The sequence below is a fragment of the Salvia hispanica genome, chromosome 6, assembly GCF_023119035.1.
Source record: "Salvia hispanica cultivar TCC Black 2014 chromosome 6, UniMelb_Shisp_WGS_1.0, whole genome shotgun sequence".
NCBI classification, from domain to species: domain Eukaryota; kingdom Viridiplantae; phylum Streptophyta; class Magnoliopsida; order Lamiales; family Lamiaceae; genus Salvia; species Salvia hispanica.
Window position 1 is genome coordinate 517,640 of NC_062970.1, and position 17,188 is coordinate 534,827.

Sequence of the window (17,188 nt, forward strand, 5' to 3'; positions counted from 1 at the left end):
TTTCAACTTTAACATAAATAGAAGGAAAATTAAAAGTTAATATATAAATATAATTACTTAATTATTAAAATTTATTTTAAAATTATATACTACGTATATTAATCAAATTAAACATATGTAATATACTCCTATATAAGATAATACTCCCTGCAAACCCTACATGATACAGGCCGCCTCCCTCTCTCCCTCCCCCCCTCTCAATCGGCGGGAATGCCTTTCCTCGCCACGCTCGCCGCTGCTACTTACGCCCTGTCGGGTCGCTCCTCCACCACTCCACTGTGCTGCCCCGCTGGATTTCTCTTTCCTATCCTTTTCTCTCTCATGTCTCTTCTTTTTCTTCTTCTCAACTGTCCTTCCATCTCTCTCGTTCCGGATCCCACGTTTTCTCTCGCTGCTCCACCATCGCGCCGCCTCGCCTTCCTCAACCGTCGCGCTAGCCCACCTGCACAGCCGCATCATGGGATAACAGTAAGCTCACATTTCTAAAGCTTTCACCTTTTAACCTTTTAGATTTTTCCAGTGATTTGGGTAATTTTGATTTTGTTCTTGTTGTGAATTTATATTATCCTCCCATGTTATTTAATGCCTTGTATATTTAAGTTCATTGGAGCCTAAAATAATAATTCATGCGTTGATTTAATACATTGGAGACTTTTGGTCTTTTATATTCTTATAACTAATAGTATCATCTTAATTTAATAGTGATTAAAAAGATATTATATGAATTTAAATTAAATATAATTACGAAGGCATTCTTGTTAATTTTCCTAAACCACCCACTTTATATATGTAATAATAATAATAATAATAATAATAATAATAATAATAATAATAATAATAATAATAATAATAATAATAATAATAATAATAATAACTAAACCAATCAGTGCAATGTTATTTTCGTGTAGTTTATCATCTGAATTTTTTGTGGTCATAATTTTGATATTTTGAATATTATAAGTTACTAGTGTTAACCTACGTGCGATGCACGACGGAATATTTTTTTAATACGATTTTAAATTGTTAATCGATTAAATAAAATAAGAAACAATATAATTATATAAGATTTAAAATAGAAAAATAAACTACTATATAATAAAAATTCAATAAATATATACTCCCCAATTCATTTTATACCTAAAGATATTAAATTAAACATATTTAAAATGGAATTAAGACAAACACAATAATTTGGACAATGATAAAGAGATTATATTAAGTGTTGATATTTTTGAAAAATATGTTTAAAACAATCCTTCATATTTTTCTAGTAAGAATAATAAATTGTGTAAAGATGAAGATATATTTAAGTTAGGGATGTTACAATTCTTCACTCTCTAAGAACTATAAGAAATATTGGGATAAATTTTTGGAACTATATATACGTGGTACTCTAACTATTGTAATCAAAGAAAAAAAAACAACAATAAATGAAATGAAAATTACAATGAAAATCAGTTAAGAAAAACCCTCTTTCCACAAGATAAATTACATCACGTTTAGTGCTCTCGGATTGACGTATTTTCCCCAAGGATGAAACGACTTCCTCCTACCGTATATAACATCTCAAACCTGCTAGACACTTATAAACTTGATGGGGCTCCAAAATCGAGGAATACAATGTTCCTAAAATGTGCAATAAAATAGATAAATTACATCACGTTTAGTGCTCTCGGATTGACGTATTTTCCCCAAGGATGAAACGACTTCCTCCTACCGTATATAACATCTCAAACCTGCTAGACACTTATAAACTTGATGGGGCTCCAAAATCGAGCAATACAATGTTCCTAAAATGTGCAATAAAATGTTGAGAGCGCTCCAAAATCGAGCAATACAATGTTCCTAAAATGTGCAATAAAATGTTGAGAGCGCTCCAAAATCGAGCAATGAAAAATATTTGTTAGTGTGTATTTTATCCACAACTCTATGCCTTTTATAGGTAAACAATTAGTACATGAGAGATCATGGAATTAAAACATCATAAATTAAAGATCAGGTTACAAAATTTGTTAAATGCTCATTATTTTATTTAAATATCTGTAACCACCAATGAATCATTGTAGTGTTTTAAGAATTAGTCAAATATTAATTAAAATATCTAAATAAATATTCATGAGAGTTATTTAAAATATTCAAATTGGTCCATAACTTATAAATATCTCAGAATAAGAACATAGCATATAATTCAAAAAAAAAAACAAAACTCGCCTTTTATATATACTAGTATCACCCACGTGCGATGCACGACCCGTTTTCTTTTATTTAAACTTATTTTATACTGTAAAATGATTTTATAAATTCATAAAAATATCATGGCATGAAATCTAAAATCATATATAATCAAATAAAAAACAACTATTAAAAAATATAAAATCAAACAAAGGAAAAAAAATAACACATACACGAATGAGAAATAATATTATTATTTCAAGTTTTAAAACCACAAATTTATACAATAGCAATTTATTGTATCAATAAAAACTCATATAACAAAATAAGTTTATAAACTAAAAATTGCACACAAATCACATATTATTTTAATCACTTTTAAATCTATATTACAAAAATCAATCACAAACACATGTCAATAAAAATAATGTATAAATATATATTAGAAGATAGCCAAATCGATCAAAACCATCAACAAAAATACAACAAAATAGCATGGAATATACAACTGATATCAATACACATGCATTTAGTCAGGAAAAAAAAAAAACTGGTTTCATACCCTAATAGTTTACCCGCATCGCCTACTTCCTAGCTGCTACCATCCATACCATGTCCATGAAAGACAAATGAATAAGAGCTACCATCCATACCATGTACATGAAAAAATTATACATTCAACACTTCACAATAGTACATGAAGAAAAGGGGAAAAAAAATCACATAATTAAACTCAACATTTCAAAACATACGTCACTTACACCTTAAAGACTTGCAAGGCCTTGCTTTTATGCTTATCTTTAATAAATCCTCTGATTCTTCACCGATTCTTACTGCACCCTTTGTTGGCACCCCGATTTCTCCCAATTATGTAGAAAAATTTCAGATCTTTCTCTAACCCTTCTCTTATTTCTCAACGTGAGTGGTGGAAGTTGGTTTGTTATCTGAATTTGCAATTCATTTGCTAGCTCCATTTAATCATACGTGAGAAACATGCCACATTGCCACTAGTTTTACCACTAATCCACTAACTCTGGAAATTAAATAACTAACTCTTATCCATTATTTATGAAACTAAATAATTGACTCTAAACTTAAACACGTTGTCTTCAATATTTATGTATATATTTAATTAAATAATAGTAGTATTTATTTTTAAAAAACATTTTCCTAAATACCCTCGAAACTCTTCTTATTTCTCTAAATATCCCAAAACTCTGCTTTTAATATCCCAAAACTCTGCTTTTATATATTGTGTAGATGTGTAGATGTATAGATGATTCGTTATTTTAGCAGAGAAACATTCAATTTCGCATATTTCTTTTAATCAGGCCCATATTAAGATTAGGGCTTGTATCTCTCAACCCTAAAATGGACCTTATATAGAGAGGGACTTCATTTATCCAGTCAAATCGAACGCTCCCTAAATTTCTCCCGCGTCTCCCAACTCGCTTTCTCCGTCTCTCCGTCTCCCAACTCTCTCTGGCCTCTGCCGCTCGCCTTCGTTTCTGTACAATCTTGTCCATTGTTCCTTATAGGCTATCCCTTCATGTTTCATATTTTTGTATTTCATTCTTATGTTCGTTTTTCGTTTATTCATGCATCGATTTGGAGGTATTTGTTGTATTTTGGAGAGAAAATGCCTACTAAAAACATCAATATCTCTAATGCATTGATTGTTGGAATTTTTCTTATACGAAGATCAGTTGAGTATTTTTTTTCTCCAGATCGTTTTAAATTATTTGGGATGACGATTGATCTAACCGTAATTCCTTTATTTAATCGAACCAAAATATTTATATTAATTGAAATGTGCAATAGCTTTTCGTATAGATTTTATTTAGTTGATTTATATAATTATTCTCATTTTGCTTTTTGTCTATAAAATATTTTAATTCTTTTGTAGACACTTATTTCATGTATCTGTTATTGTTCATGAATGTTTTTTCAAAGTGTTTACAATATCAACGGTATTTGCCCTCAAAGATTTGATTTCTGAGAACTTCTTAGTTGTTAAATTTCAATGGCTTATTTTATCATCAAATCTCAACTTCTTTTCCTCCCTTTGCTGAATGCAGATTTGATTTGTCGATAAAAGCTGTCGGTGTAGCTTCTCAAACAAGATCGGGGGTGTGTCATCTTTTCTGGTAACACTATCATCGTTATTAGAAAAAATAAAAAAACTGTTTATATGAACAATGTTAGCAAATAACAGATTGTATTTAATTTGTTGCTCTGATTTAAAAGTTATAAATATCAGTATCATTATATTGATATTAACCACTGGTATTAAAAACGTAGCTGCATTTTCTAAAATAAAAAAATATTAAATTATTTAAAATGCACATTATTCACCAGGTATACTGTTGATATCAGAGTTTAAGATGATGAAAAAAGAGATTACTCTGTTAGTTTGTAATGAAGGATATATAGTTAAAATTTACAGGGTAATATCATTATAAAATATTGGAGTCATTTATACAATTAACCTGTTCTTTCGCTGTTTGCTATAATTCTCCTTCCTTGTATTAATTTCTCAACTTATATCCTCCTTTTTTTTGTGTGCAGTGGTCTGTTACAGATATCTGCATAAAGACTTAAAGAGGGAAGATATTGTGTGAGTAGTTCATCTAATATTGATGTATTTTTATATGCAGCACTATATGTAATAGTTAGGTGCATACAATATTAAAAAAATACAACAAACTAGAACTGGAAAACAGTAAATTTGAGAGAAAGAAAATTGAAAGAAAAAAATAGTGAAAAAGTATATCTAATAGATTTCACCTTAACTATCTGCAAAATATATAATGGTCTATTTATTAAGATAAATAGTGAGATATTAATGAGTTACATTAAGAATAATGGGTAACTTCTATCTATATTGTCTCTTATAATTTGAATTTTAAATTTTTGGTTCTATGATTGAACTGAGTCCCCCAATGTTTTAGCTCCAAGACTCTCCCTTATTAGGGTGAAATCCTGCATTTTTTTTTCGCTGGAAAAACCGTCAGTTTTTATTGGGTTGGGTAAATCCTACAGTTTTTTTTTGGAAAGTCTTGTTATGATGTGATGTTTATATGTTTGATTTCATGTTTAATCAGCTTTACAACATAGATGGACTCTATTTACTCCTGGTTTTATGTATAAAGTTAATGCTGTCATTTTAACTAATGGTCAATAAATAAATAAATAAAAATGAGAGCAATGTAAAGAGTGGTTGGCTGATTGCGTTTGCACAATTCCCTCCAAAAGTTAAATTTGAAAACTGTGATAAAGACCCTTAAAAACACAGTTTTTAAGTATAGTATTGATCCCCCCAATAAACCCAGCTTTTAAGTATATGTTAGATTAGATTATTTAACACAGGTATTTAATTTTATTATTGGAGTTTTTAAAAAAGTGAATTGTAAATAGCAGTTTGATAGTACAGGATGGCTGTGGATAAGCCTGATTTAGTCTCTGAGTATTTGAAGGTATGATCCTTTTTCATCATTGTTTATGTTCTTTGTTGAGTTTTTTCTCACTAATTTTTTCTTCACTGATTTTTTTGTGTTTTGGCTGCTGATGTCTATATGTAGAATAGAGGCCTTGTCCAAGTACATTTGGACTCCTTCAATCATTTTGTACGGACTAAAATAAAGTCGATTGTTAAAGAGAAGATCATCAAGCATGATAAGTTCCCAGAGGTTTACTTGAGGTGAAAAAATTATTTGTGCCAGATTTACTATAGTTTGTTCTTTACATATTTTACAATCTATTTTCTTTGCTGCAGATACAATGATGTTTTCATTAGTGAACCATTAATCATGCGGAATGGTGTCACAGATCTGCTAGACCCCCAGAGGTGTCGTCTTTCCGACCATAGGTGAGTCCCCTATGCATCTTCTCAAAGTTGCTTCTACTTTTTATCTTGCAACATAATCGAATAGGTGTGTCCCAGTATAAACCTTTTGGGAAATTATCAGAGGGCATGTTTATAAATTATTAGTGATAGGTTTTTTTATTAGACATAAAGATCTAGATATCACGCTATCCTTTTGGCATTCAGCTTGTAGCTCATCTTTAAAAGTTTATGCAGAAAATATGAAATAGGAGTATTTTTATGCAATAATTTATTCGTGGCAACCTCTATTACTCAACTATTACACCCCAAAGCTACCTTATGGTTGCCGCGACACAATCATGTTCGCTATTAACTGCTATTATGCAACTTGAATTTAGCAACCAGGGTTCTCTTCTGCTCTATCCTCTTTCATTTCATCTTCCCTGCACCTTTTAATAATCTAGGGAGCTAGCTTGAGACATTCCTTTGATATGTTTTTTCAAAAAATTAACTGCCAATTGACTTTAGCACACACCACAATTCTCAGCTTATGCATTTTTATTTAATTTGGCAGCTATTCTGCTTCAATATATGCGAAGATAGAGTATAAGAATGGAGGCAATCAATCAATCCAAAAGATGGTGAATTCATGCTTTATGGATGTGGAATGTTATTTTTAGGATCAACGGTATATGCACACTAACTATTTATGCTAAATTTTCCAGAACCAATTCTTAATTGGGAGATTGCCTATCATGCTAAAGAGTTGCTGTTGCGTATTGAATGGGAAGGGTGAAGAAGAACTTGTCAGATATGGTATAATATCCTAAGGCTTTGCTATTTGATATTTATTTATTTCATACTTCATATTATATCTGAGAGCTGGAACTATTATCTTTTCATCTTTGCATTTCCTTTGCATTTCCTCATTTTAATGAGTGCATCTGTTTCTCAGGTGAATGCCCACTTGATCCTGGAGGATATTTTATAGTTAAAGGAGCAGAAAAGGTGATATTTGTCACATCATGACCTTTTTCTCTCTTGATGACAAGTGTACTTGTAATGACAGTAATCCATGGGTTTTGTCCATCACCGTGGCTAAGGATATTTAGTTTTAAGAGGTTTAGTTTGAGGCATTGCAATTTGCTTATTGGATTGATCGTATTTTTCTAAGATCATCAATTTTTTAACTGTGTTTATTTTCCATCTATTCTCCCAGGTTATTTTGATGCATGAACTACCCGCGGAGAACAATATAGTCGTTGAAACTTATCAAAAAGGAAGGCGAGATGTTTTTTATATTTGATAGGCGGTTTTGAAATGTTTTATGTTTATTTTCCTTAACAGCACTAGCAGTTTATAAATGCATACTGTAGTTTGAAGCAATAAACATAATGTTTCAGATTTCCTAAGATTAATAGCTAGAATAGTCTCTGTATATTGGAGAATGGGATCTTGTTGCGAGGTTCAACGTGCTCAATTCCATCTGTCGTACATGGTGTACTTATGCTTGATTGGAGAATGGGATCTTGTTCTGAGGTTCAACATGCTCAATCGTACGTGGTGTGTACTGGATTTACAAATGGGGCGTTATGCAAGAAACATGTAGCCATGAGTTGCATTTATGCTTTGTTTTAAGAATTTTAGATTAGATGTTATACTTTATTATTTTCTAACTTTTGAATTATATATAAATGTATAAGTGTTATTTTATTATTTGATTATTGACTTCCATATCCCTCCATATGAATACGCTATTTCCCTGTTGCAGTTTTTAGGCGAAATGCCATAAGCTGCCATACGAGAGTGATAACATTGTCCTACACGAAAGGACATTTCATTGAATTATATATGGAATAAAACTTGATATCCATCTGTTCCATCCTATCTATCATATACTTCAGATGATAGCAGACAAGTTGCAATGGGAAATAGATCTTGACTGTGGACTGCCCTCAGTGCTTGTTAATAGCATTGACTGATTATAATCACATATTTTGAAGTAGTAATTTGTTACTATTGTGGCAACTTTATTGTTGGATGTTCTGAAAAATATTGTGTCAACATATCCTGGTGGCTTGATTAAGGATATTCAAAAGATAAGAAAAAATAGAACAACTGAGCTTTGTAATAACTTTCATTTCCATCTTGTGATTGTTGTGTTCTCCGACTGAATTCCTAGCTCCTTTTCATTTCAGTATGCAAGCATCTGTTACAAGCCTTTTCCAAACCGGAACCACTAATATCATAAGGCTTGAGAAAGAGATGATATATCTTTACCTGAATGAGTTTACAACCAAGGTTGACCTTACTCTTTGAATGTTGCATTTACAAACCGGAAATTGTATTGAGTGTTGCACTTCCTATATCCTTGTCATATTTGTAGGTTCCCATTATCATAGTCCTGAAAGCTATGGGTATGGAAGATAATGAGGAGTTTGTCCGGATGATTGGGAGCCACAAAAAATACAAAATATTGCTAGAGCCTTCTATTTTGGTATAGACTGAAGTACTCTTCTGATAATTCTGGTCTTTCTTTACTTAAACTTAGCCTGGGATTGTTTCTAATGCAACAGAAATTGGATATATGAGAGCCTTAACTGCTAAGCTTCAATGCTCAGTAATGTTGTTTGTACTGTCCACATTCTGAATATGTACTTACATAAGTATATCATGCATTGATTCCAGGAGAGTGAGAAGGAAGGTGTACATACACGAACTCAGGCCGTGAACTTTCTTCGCCGAAAGGTTTTGATCGCTGAAGTGTTCACTTGTTTCTTTTCTTTTTCCAAATTACTGAGAAGAGAAAATCTGAACTGATAGGCAATTGCTTTATAAAAATAATCAAGCATTTATATGCATAAATTAGATCACGAAACTGCGAATGTGTATATCGATCATTTCATTTGAATCATGTTTGCAACATAAAGCTCTTGAAGAAGCTATGCTATAAGCTATTCTGTTGCAATGACTTTTTATTCTTTTGATGAGCCTTTTCTTTTCTTTTTCGAGATATTTTGGAGATACTTTGGGTAGTTACTAACGATTGAAACATAACGGGATGAATATCAATATGTGAATTGCCTTGACACACCTTAATTGCTCTAATCTTAGTTGTTCATCTAGCTGGTGGCTCAGTCTAGAGTTGTAGATAGATGTTTATAATGGAGTATTGAATATAATGGTGGCAGATGTTGTAAAAACAGAAACAGGGTGCCACATGTGCATGTATCATGTATGTGCATTATGCATTCATAATCATGTTTTGCACATGAAGATGCGACATTTTAAATCCTAGGGCATTGTTAAAGCTCACTTGTATTTGATATGAATGAGTGTAATGTAACTGATAACTACTTTGCTAAGGGGCTGTTTACTTTGAAAGATAGGATGAATAGTTATCATTTGCCTTGATAATTAATTATTTTTGAACTTGTTTGGCCATCTTATCCTTCAAATACTCAATCGTATATTATTATCTAGATATTTAGCACTAATGTTATTGTTTCCTGTTGTAGGTTAAGAATCCTCGATTTAATACACTTGAAAAGATTCTCCAAGAAAAATTTCTTGCCAAGGTTCCTCTGGTACGTTCATTTGAATCTTTTATTGAATGTACCAATGTAGACCCATCCCGCTTCTATACCTCTCCAACCTAAAATACCCCTTCTCACAGGAGCATAAAAACGATTTACGCCCAAAATGCATACATGTTGCTCTAATGCTGAGACGCATGTTTAAAGTAATATTAGACGAAGATACATTGGATGATAAGGTGCTCTATCCATCCCTATTACTTGATGTGTCTATTTTCTGTTCTACTAGTGTGGGGGGATAACAAATTATTCAGTCATCGTATTTTAACTTAAATTCTGATTACTGAATTGGATATTCAGTCTTTGCTCAAACATTTTATGATTGAGAGACATCAGTGCATATTTAGGCTCATATTATGATTACAACCTTTCTCGTGCACTCCTTTGGACATTTTCTTAGATACTTCATGAGCTATTTTCTGTGATTATCTTTAGAAAGAACCAACTAACCCAGAGGAGCAATCAAGATATTTCTATTTCTTGTGTAGCTGTTTCACTGTTTGTATCACACATTGTTAGTGACTGGACTCTGACCATCTTGCTATTCTGTTATTCTTTGTTTTGTTGGAGCAGAGATAATATTTGAGGAATTTAACCTTTATTATTGTTCCATTGTATATTTCAGAAGAGCCTCTTTGTGCCATTTTTTAGTATTGTCATTTGTTCATTCCAGGATTATGTGGGCAATAAAAGACTGGCGCTATCTGGCCCATTGCTATCATCACTTTTTGAGGTATGCAAGTGTTCTTATCTTTAAAATATTCCACTTATATGATAAATCTGGTAAACTCTCTTTCTTTGATTTGTATTCTAGGACTTATTCCAGTCAATGAATGAAAGGGCCCATAAAGCAATTGGAGTCCACTTAAACAAAAAAACTAAGACATCTCCTCCATTTGACATTACCCAGGTTTGTCCTAATGGCTATAGCTAAGATATCATTACATTGTAGTAAGGTCTTGATAAATGTTTAAAACTTAACTTCCAATTTCTAACCATTATTGCGTGCTTCCAGCATGTACATGCTCACAACATAACTATTGGTCTAGAAACAGCTCTTTCTACTGGAAATTGGAAACTCAAGTCCGGGATGAACTTGAAAGGCGTGTCACAGGTGTGCATGACATTGGATGTTTATCCATGTTCGTCTTGATGATTGTAGTTAATATCGCTTATGCTGTCTCTTTTGGTTACTTTTACAGGTTTTATCTAGACTCTCATACATAGCAACTATGGGGCACATGACAAGGATCGCTCCAGTATTTGAAAAATCTATACACGTCACTGACCCTAGAGCTTTACACCCCAGCCAGGTGAACTGATAACTCTCAGAGTCATTCTGTATTTTATTCATTTAGTATCTTGTTTGAGTCACTGAAAGACTTCATCTGCAGTGGGGGATGTTTTGCCCTTGTGATACTCCAGTAGGTGAATCTTGTGGATTGGTGAAGAATCTGGCACTGATGGCGCATGTTACGGTTGGTGAAGAAGATACAGGCCCTCTCATGGTTCAGGTACTCAGCTCTAACTTGATCTGTGATTCAGCTTTTGAGTTTGTTGTTGCCAAAGATCACATCATATTCAGGCCCCACCTAAACAATCACAGATAAATTATCCTTTAGCACCTTGGATGTGAAATAATTTATTGGAACTAGGGGTATCTACAATCCCTGACTTACAAAGTGCCTTGCATTTTGATTTTTCATTGGTTGGGGAGAGAATTTTGATTCTGAAAACTACTGTAATGTAGGCTATGTAGCTTGTAAATGCCCCGTGATCAAAATTCTAATTTGGGCTTTACTTTACAAAGATGTCTCAGACATTTCTATCAAGCATATCTATTGATTTGAAATTTGTTACTTGTAGGTAGTTACTATAATGCATGCAGAATATGTCAATACAAACTGAAAAGTTTTGTTTCCATTTTTCTCTTTTATCCTCTCTTTGTGGGGAGTGGAGAAAGACTCTTGCTCTAAGTCTGTAATTAGAACATAATAATCAGAAATAGAAGGAGAAAAGCATTATTATGATCTAATTTTTAGGTTTTACTTATATGATTTTGATCACTGTTCTGATGCTCTTTATATTACTTATATGATTTCGATCACTGTGCTGAAAATTTTGTTTGGATGAAGCGTGGAGTCCGCAACTTTCAGAGTTTCCTGAAAGAAGGCTTGATTGAATACCTTGATGTAAATGAGGAGAACGATGCTTTGGTGCGCACCTGTCTCTATTTATTAGATTTGTTCAGCTTTTAGATTCCCCATCGTAGCGTTCTTACCTATACACCGTTGTTAGATCGCCTCACATGAAGAGGTTGCTAAAGAAGAAACAACCCATATTGAAATAGAATCTTTTACCATGTTCGGCGTGGTTGCTGGATTGATACCTTATCCTCATCATAACCACTCATCAAGAATTATGTATCAGGTACTTTTCTTTCTTTCTTTCTTTCTTTCTTTCTTTCTTTCTTTCCAAGTTTACTATCTAATTAATTATGCGCATTGCTAAATTTTGAAGTGTTCTATTGGGAAGCAAGCTATGGGCAATATTGCATATAATCAGGTAAGCTACTTAACATGACTCGTCTTGTTAGTTAAGTTGTATGGAGTTACTATTTTTGGAACTTTAACATGACTCGTCTTGTTAGTTAAGCTGTATAGTATTGCATATAATCAGGTAAGCTACTTAACATGAAGACCGTGTTGTTACATACTTACATGGCTTTCTCTTCTTTGTTACTTTGTCACATAATGGCCAGATTCTTGATGGATGTTGTTTGGTTTACATGCATTTGTTCGGAAAATGAAAGAAATGAGTAGATTACAATTTTTGCTTGTGTAACAACATGGTCTTCAAACTCCTTGTAGATGGCTTATATTGGTCCCTGTGATCTATGGACTAGAGAAGACTACCACACGTTGAACTTTTGTTATATTTTAAACAACACCCGCTATTACTTCTGTCTTCTGGTGCCGTGGAGTGATTCAGACACCCTTGATTAGGCATCTTAGATTATTCCACCGGCTCTAGCAAAATATCATCCCGTAGGTCGACTGTTTTGATTGCTAATACCAAATATGAATCTCACCTCTTCTCATTGTTTATACATGGATTCTTATTGCTGTGCTTCCCGTTGACATCTAGTTCGGAACAATATAACTCATAAGTTGAGATGTTTTGTTTAAAGCAACTAATTTATTCTGTCTGCTGAAACGAAACACTAACATGCTTGCCCAACACCTTATGCGAAATTGCTTATCTTTGCAGCTGTGTAGGTTTGACAATTTAATGCACCTCTTAGTTTATCCACAACGACCATTACTAACTACACGAACAATTAAGATGGTTAGTGGATCTGATTTGCCTTTTGTAATATGGAAGTAGTGAGCACACAACTAATGAATTCTTCTCAGGTCTCCTATGATAAATTAGGTGCTGGACAGAATGCAATTGTTGCAGTTATGAGCTATAGTGGATATAACACAGGGGATGCAATTGTAATGAATAAGTCATCATTGGATCGCGGTTTTGGTCGATGCATTGTAATGAAAAAGTACATGCCTATATCCATACTTAATTTTTAACTATCAGTTTAAGGTGTCTTTCTGTAGAAAATTCTGATATATGTTTGGAATGTGTTCTGGCCAACAGATTAGTAGCACTTAAAAAGGACCCTAGGCATTACAATCCTGATCGCCTTGTTAGACCCCGAAGAGATGGATCTGATGCTAAACAAACACAGGTATTACGTCAAAGGATGACTGCTCTGTAAATTGATCTGCAGAATTGGAAAGTTGGCATGCTTGGTAGGGGTGATAACTCATCTAGGGATGGAATTTTATGAACAAAAATGTTTTTGTTCATAAAATTCCATCCCTAGATGAGTTAATCACCCCTACCAAGCATGCCATCCATCCCCTGAGAAAAGGTTAGTTGGGAGGTCCATGACTCTGAGTAAAATGTGGTATAAAATCCAGTATCTGAGCATGATCATCAAGATTCTAGTATTCCCAAAATTAATTAAACTAGTCGCACATAGAATGTTCTGTGGTTTGAGAGCTTTAGGGACTTTATCTTAATCACTCAGATTCAGTACCAGTTCATAATATTTTTCTGACTTCACTTCATATAACATTTTCTTGAGACTTTTAGACAATCAGAAACCATAACCCTGCATCTGAATATTCTTCTTGCACAGATTTTGGATGATGATGGACTAGTATCTCCTGGAGAAATAATTCGTGACGGTGATATCTATATCAACAAGCAGTCCCCCATAAACCCAAAGAGTCTATCCAAGCTGAATAGGTTCTTCTTAACTCTCAGTCAATATGGCCTGATTTCTTCGGTAGAATCATGCAAACTTATTTTGCATATTGGTAATTTCAGACATTATAAGTGGAGTAAGCAAACATACAAAGGTATTGAAGGAGATACAGCTGTCGTGGATAGAGTGGCACTCTGCACTGACGAGGATGGCAACTTATGTATCAAATATATGATTCGTTCTACTCGTAGACCAGAGGTAGTAAAATCTTTTGGACTGATGATTTTTTAGATCACAAGTGCTTTCAAGCATCATCATTAAATAAAAAACTTTTACATAGGTTGGTGACATGTTTAGTAGCCGTCATGGGCAAAAAGGAGTTTGTGGCGCCATTTTTCAGCAGGAAGATTTGCCTTTTTCTGAATGTGGAGTATGTCCGGATTTAATCATAAATCCTCATGGTTTTCCAGGGTAAGAAATTACTATCTGCTTGAGCTATTAAATCTTGTACTTGAGTGTGTTGACTGCTGAAGTAAAGCTTGCTGTATAACAACCCCAATCCTCAAATAAAAGCTAAGATGTTTATAAAATAAGCCTATGTGCTGTGGAGGGTTACCATTGGAATGGAAAATTCTGGTAGGGTATGGATATTGTTACTATTAAATCAATATTTTGGTATACAAAGTTCATGAATTGCTAAAGTGACACATATATAATATGTATGTGTATATATACGGAAAGGATCCGGCGAGATTGAAAAATATTTGTGAGAATTGAGCTTGGCACAAAAATATGACTTACACATGCATAAACACGTTAAATCGTGCATAAGAAATAAGCACCGGAGTTCAGGTTCAAATATACTGTCGATGCATCTTCTAGTTGGATAAAATATTTTCTTTTTCCGACTGCAGTTTCACTATGAGTGTAACTTTGTGCGTCTAGTGAAGTGTGTTCATGAAAAATATAGTTTGATTACACGCACAGATTTGTATATATATCTGCATCTATGTGTGTATAGATGACTTAATCTGGTAATCTGAGGCGATGTTGCAAAATTGTCAGTTATCTCAAAAGTGATAATGGTCCATGTTAGAGCAGTAAAATGTGCAAATATCTAGAGGATGCTAAAGCCTACACTGTATATTGTGATCATCTTCTTTTTGATAGCTTGTGATAGAAAATTAGAATCTCTAATAATGCATTAATCTACATTATTATGCTGTGTACTATCAGACATATGACTGTCGGGACGATGATAGAACTTCTTGGTAGCAAGGCTGGCAGTTGTTGTACAAAGTTTCATTATGGCAGTGCATTTGGGGAGCGCAGTGGTCACGCAGATAATGTTGAGGCTATAGGGTACAAAATGCTGCTTACCTTTAAGAACTCCATTTTTTCTTATCTTCAGATGTCTGCATTTCATTCATTTTTCTCCTGTTTCACTAACATTTTTATCAGTGAAACCCTTGTGAAGCACGGTTTCAGCTACGATGGGAAGGACTTTCTCTACTCAGGTATTTCTATTGTACATTTTTACTTAAGTGAAAGAACATCCATGTATTGTGTTCTTGAATCTTGAGGTGCTTAGGTAAATGTTTGTCTTATAGTATTTCTTTTGCAGGCATCACTGGTGAGCCACTGCAGGCGTATATTTTCATGGGTCCCATCTACTACCAAAAGTTGAAACACATGGTATGATTATTTTCTCGACTGTGCATATAGAAAAAGATTATTTAATTGTTATTTAATCATGTAAATAGTTTTTTAATACTAAACGTGACTCTTACATTCCTTTATATATTTGGACTTGTTTACTTTATAATTGTAAAGTTATTTTTGGCCTTGTGTTTTGATTTAATCACATCTTATCATTTATAAACCAAACACTTCCTAAGTGTATTGTTTAACTAGATTGAAGGTTTGTTTATGACATTCTGTGTAATATGCTAACTATAACTTTAAAACTTTGAAAGGTCATTGATAAAATGCATGCTCGAGGTAACGGGCCACGTACTATACTTACTAGACAACCCACACAAGGCAAGAGTAGAAATGGAGGTCTGAGAGTGGGTGAAATGGACCGGGATTGCTTGATTGCGTTTGGAGCAAGTATGTTAATCCAAGAGCGCTTGATGCTCTCAAGTGATCCTTATGAAATTCAGGTATTCTGTAATATCTTCTATTTCAATTTCGTTAACACCGTTTTGTCTACAACCGGTGCATTCCGAACTGACGTTACCAAATCGTGATGCAGGTATGCCAGAAGTGTGGGCTAATAGGGTATTACAGCGAGAAGCTTAAAACAGGGATGTGTTCAATGTGCAAGAATGGGAAGAATATGTCCACCATAACAATTCCATATGCTTGCAAGCTTCTGATCCAGGTAATAATGGTTGTTTTTTTTTTGTGTAAATTTTCATTATGAATAAGCTTTGAACACATATAAATAATAAATACCATGGGTTTTTGTATGTGGCTCAGGAGCTCCAGTCGATGAACATCGTGCCTTGTTTGAGATTAAAAGAAGCGTGAATGTGGCGTCACTGTATGTAGGAAAATTTTGTGAACTTAAAACCCAATGCAAATTTTTTTGGGTAGGTTCTGTGCAAATGAGACACCCCATTCATAAGGGCACACTCAAAAAATTCTGATATATGTTTGGAATGTGTTCTGGCCAACAGATTAGTAGCACTTAACTAGAAGTATGAAAATTACACATCTGATCGCATTATTAGACCCCAAAGAGATGGATATGATGCTTTCCTGTGCTTTTTGTAGAAAATTTCTGATATATGTTTGGAATGTGTTCTGGCCAACAGATTAGTAGCACTTTCTGTATGCGTCTTCCTGTGGTTTCTGTAGAAAATTCTGATATATGTTTGGAATGTGTTCTGGCGCTACTTAACAAGAAGTATGAAAATCGCACATCTGATCGCATTATTAGACCCCCAAAGAGATGGATATGATGCTGATCACAGGTATTACGTCAAAGGATGACTGCTCTGTAAATTGATCTGCAGAATTGGAAAGTTGGTTAATGCTGTATGCTTAGTTTATTTCCATCCCCTGAGAAAAGGTTAGTTGGGAGGTCCAATGACTCTGAGTAAAATGTGGTATAAAATCCAGTATCTGAGCATGATCATCAAGATTCTAGTATTCCCAAAATTAATTAAACTAGTCGCACATAGAATGTTCTCTGGTTTGTGTCTGTTTTTTGTTTAGTTTTGGTGATAAAACTACCGTGTATGTTTATCCTTCTAGTTCCCTTAGCTTCTGTAATTTTAATACTATAATTCTGTTTATTGACATTAATCTTCTCAA

At 33.6% G+C, this 17,188-nt stretch overlaps 1 protein-coding gene across 1 annotated transcript; it reads left to right on the plus strand.

Moving 5' to 3' along the window:
* Window positions 1-141: 141 nt before the first annotated feature.
* On the plus strand, window positions 142-16,563 carry LOC125193266 (DNA-directed RNA polymerase III subunit 2-like). The gene is made up of 36 exons (XM_048091037.1): window positions 142-468; window positions 4,251-4,319; window positions 4,741-4,789; window positions 5,606-5,648; window positions 5,754-5,872; window positions 5,948-6,040; window positions 6,573-6,639; window positions 6,724-6,814; window positions 6,954-7,006; window positions 7,218-7,299; window positions 7,402-7,537; window positions 8,197-8,299; window positions 8,385-8,495; window positions 8,687-8,746; window positions 9,517-9,585; window positions 9,675-9,773; window positions 10,268-10,327; window positions 10,409-10,504; window positions 10,610-10,708; window positions 10,797-10,907; window positions 10,989-11,108; window positions 11,730-11,810; window positions 11,893-12,024; window positions 12,115-12,159; window positions 12,865-12,942; window positions 13,011-13,150; window positions 13,249-13,339; window positions 13,796-13,905; window positions 13,987-14,122; window positions 14,205-14,335; window positions 15,101-15,226; window positions 15,326-15,381; window positions 15,489-15,559; window positions 15,841-16,029; window positions 16,122-16,250; window positions 16,349-16,563. Exons 4-36 carry the CDS (start codon window positions 5,607-5,609, stop codon window positions 16,397-16,399), a joined length of 3,177 nt encoding a protein of 1,058 aa, XP_047946994.1. The 5' UTR covers window positions 142-468; window positions 4,251-4,319; window positions 4,741-4,789; window position 5,606; the 3' UTR covers window positions 16,400-16,563.
* The last annotated feature ends 625 nt before the right edge of the window (window positions 16,564-17,188 follow it).

What these genes read in the sequence shown, in the direction of transcription:
- LOC125193266 (XM_048091037.1), top strand. Translation starts at nt 5,607, where the DNA reads ATGGCTGTGGATAAGCCTGATTTAGTCTCTGAGTATTTGAAG. An exon ending in AAGATACATTGGATGATAAG is followed by an intron (nt 9,774 to 10,267) that starts GTGCTCTATCCA and finishes TGTTCATTCCAG; the next exon opens with GATTATGTGGGCAATAAAAG. An exon ending in GCAATATTGCATATAATCAG is followed by an intron (nt 12,160 to 12,864) that starts GTAAGCTACTTA and finishes TTATCTTTGCAG; the next exon opens with CTGTGTAGGTTTGACAATTT.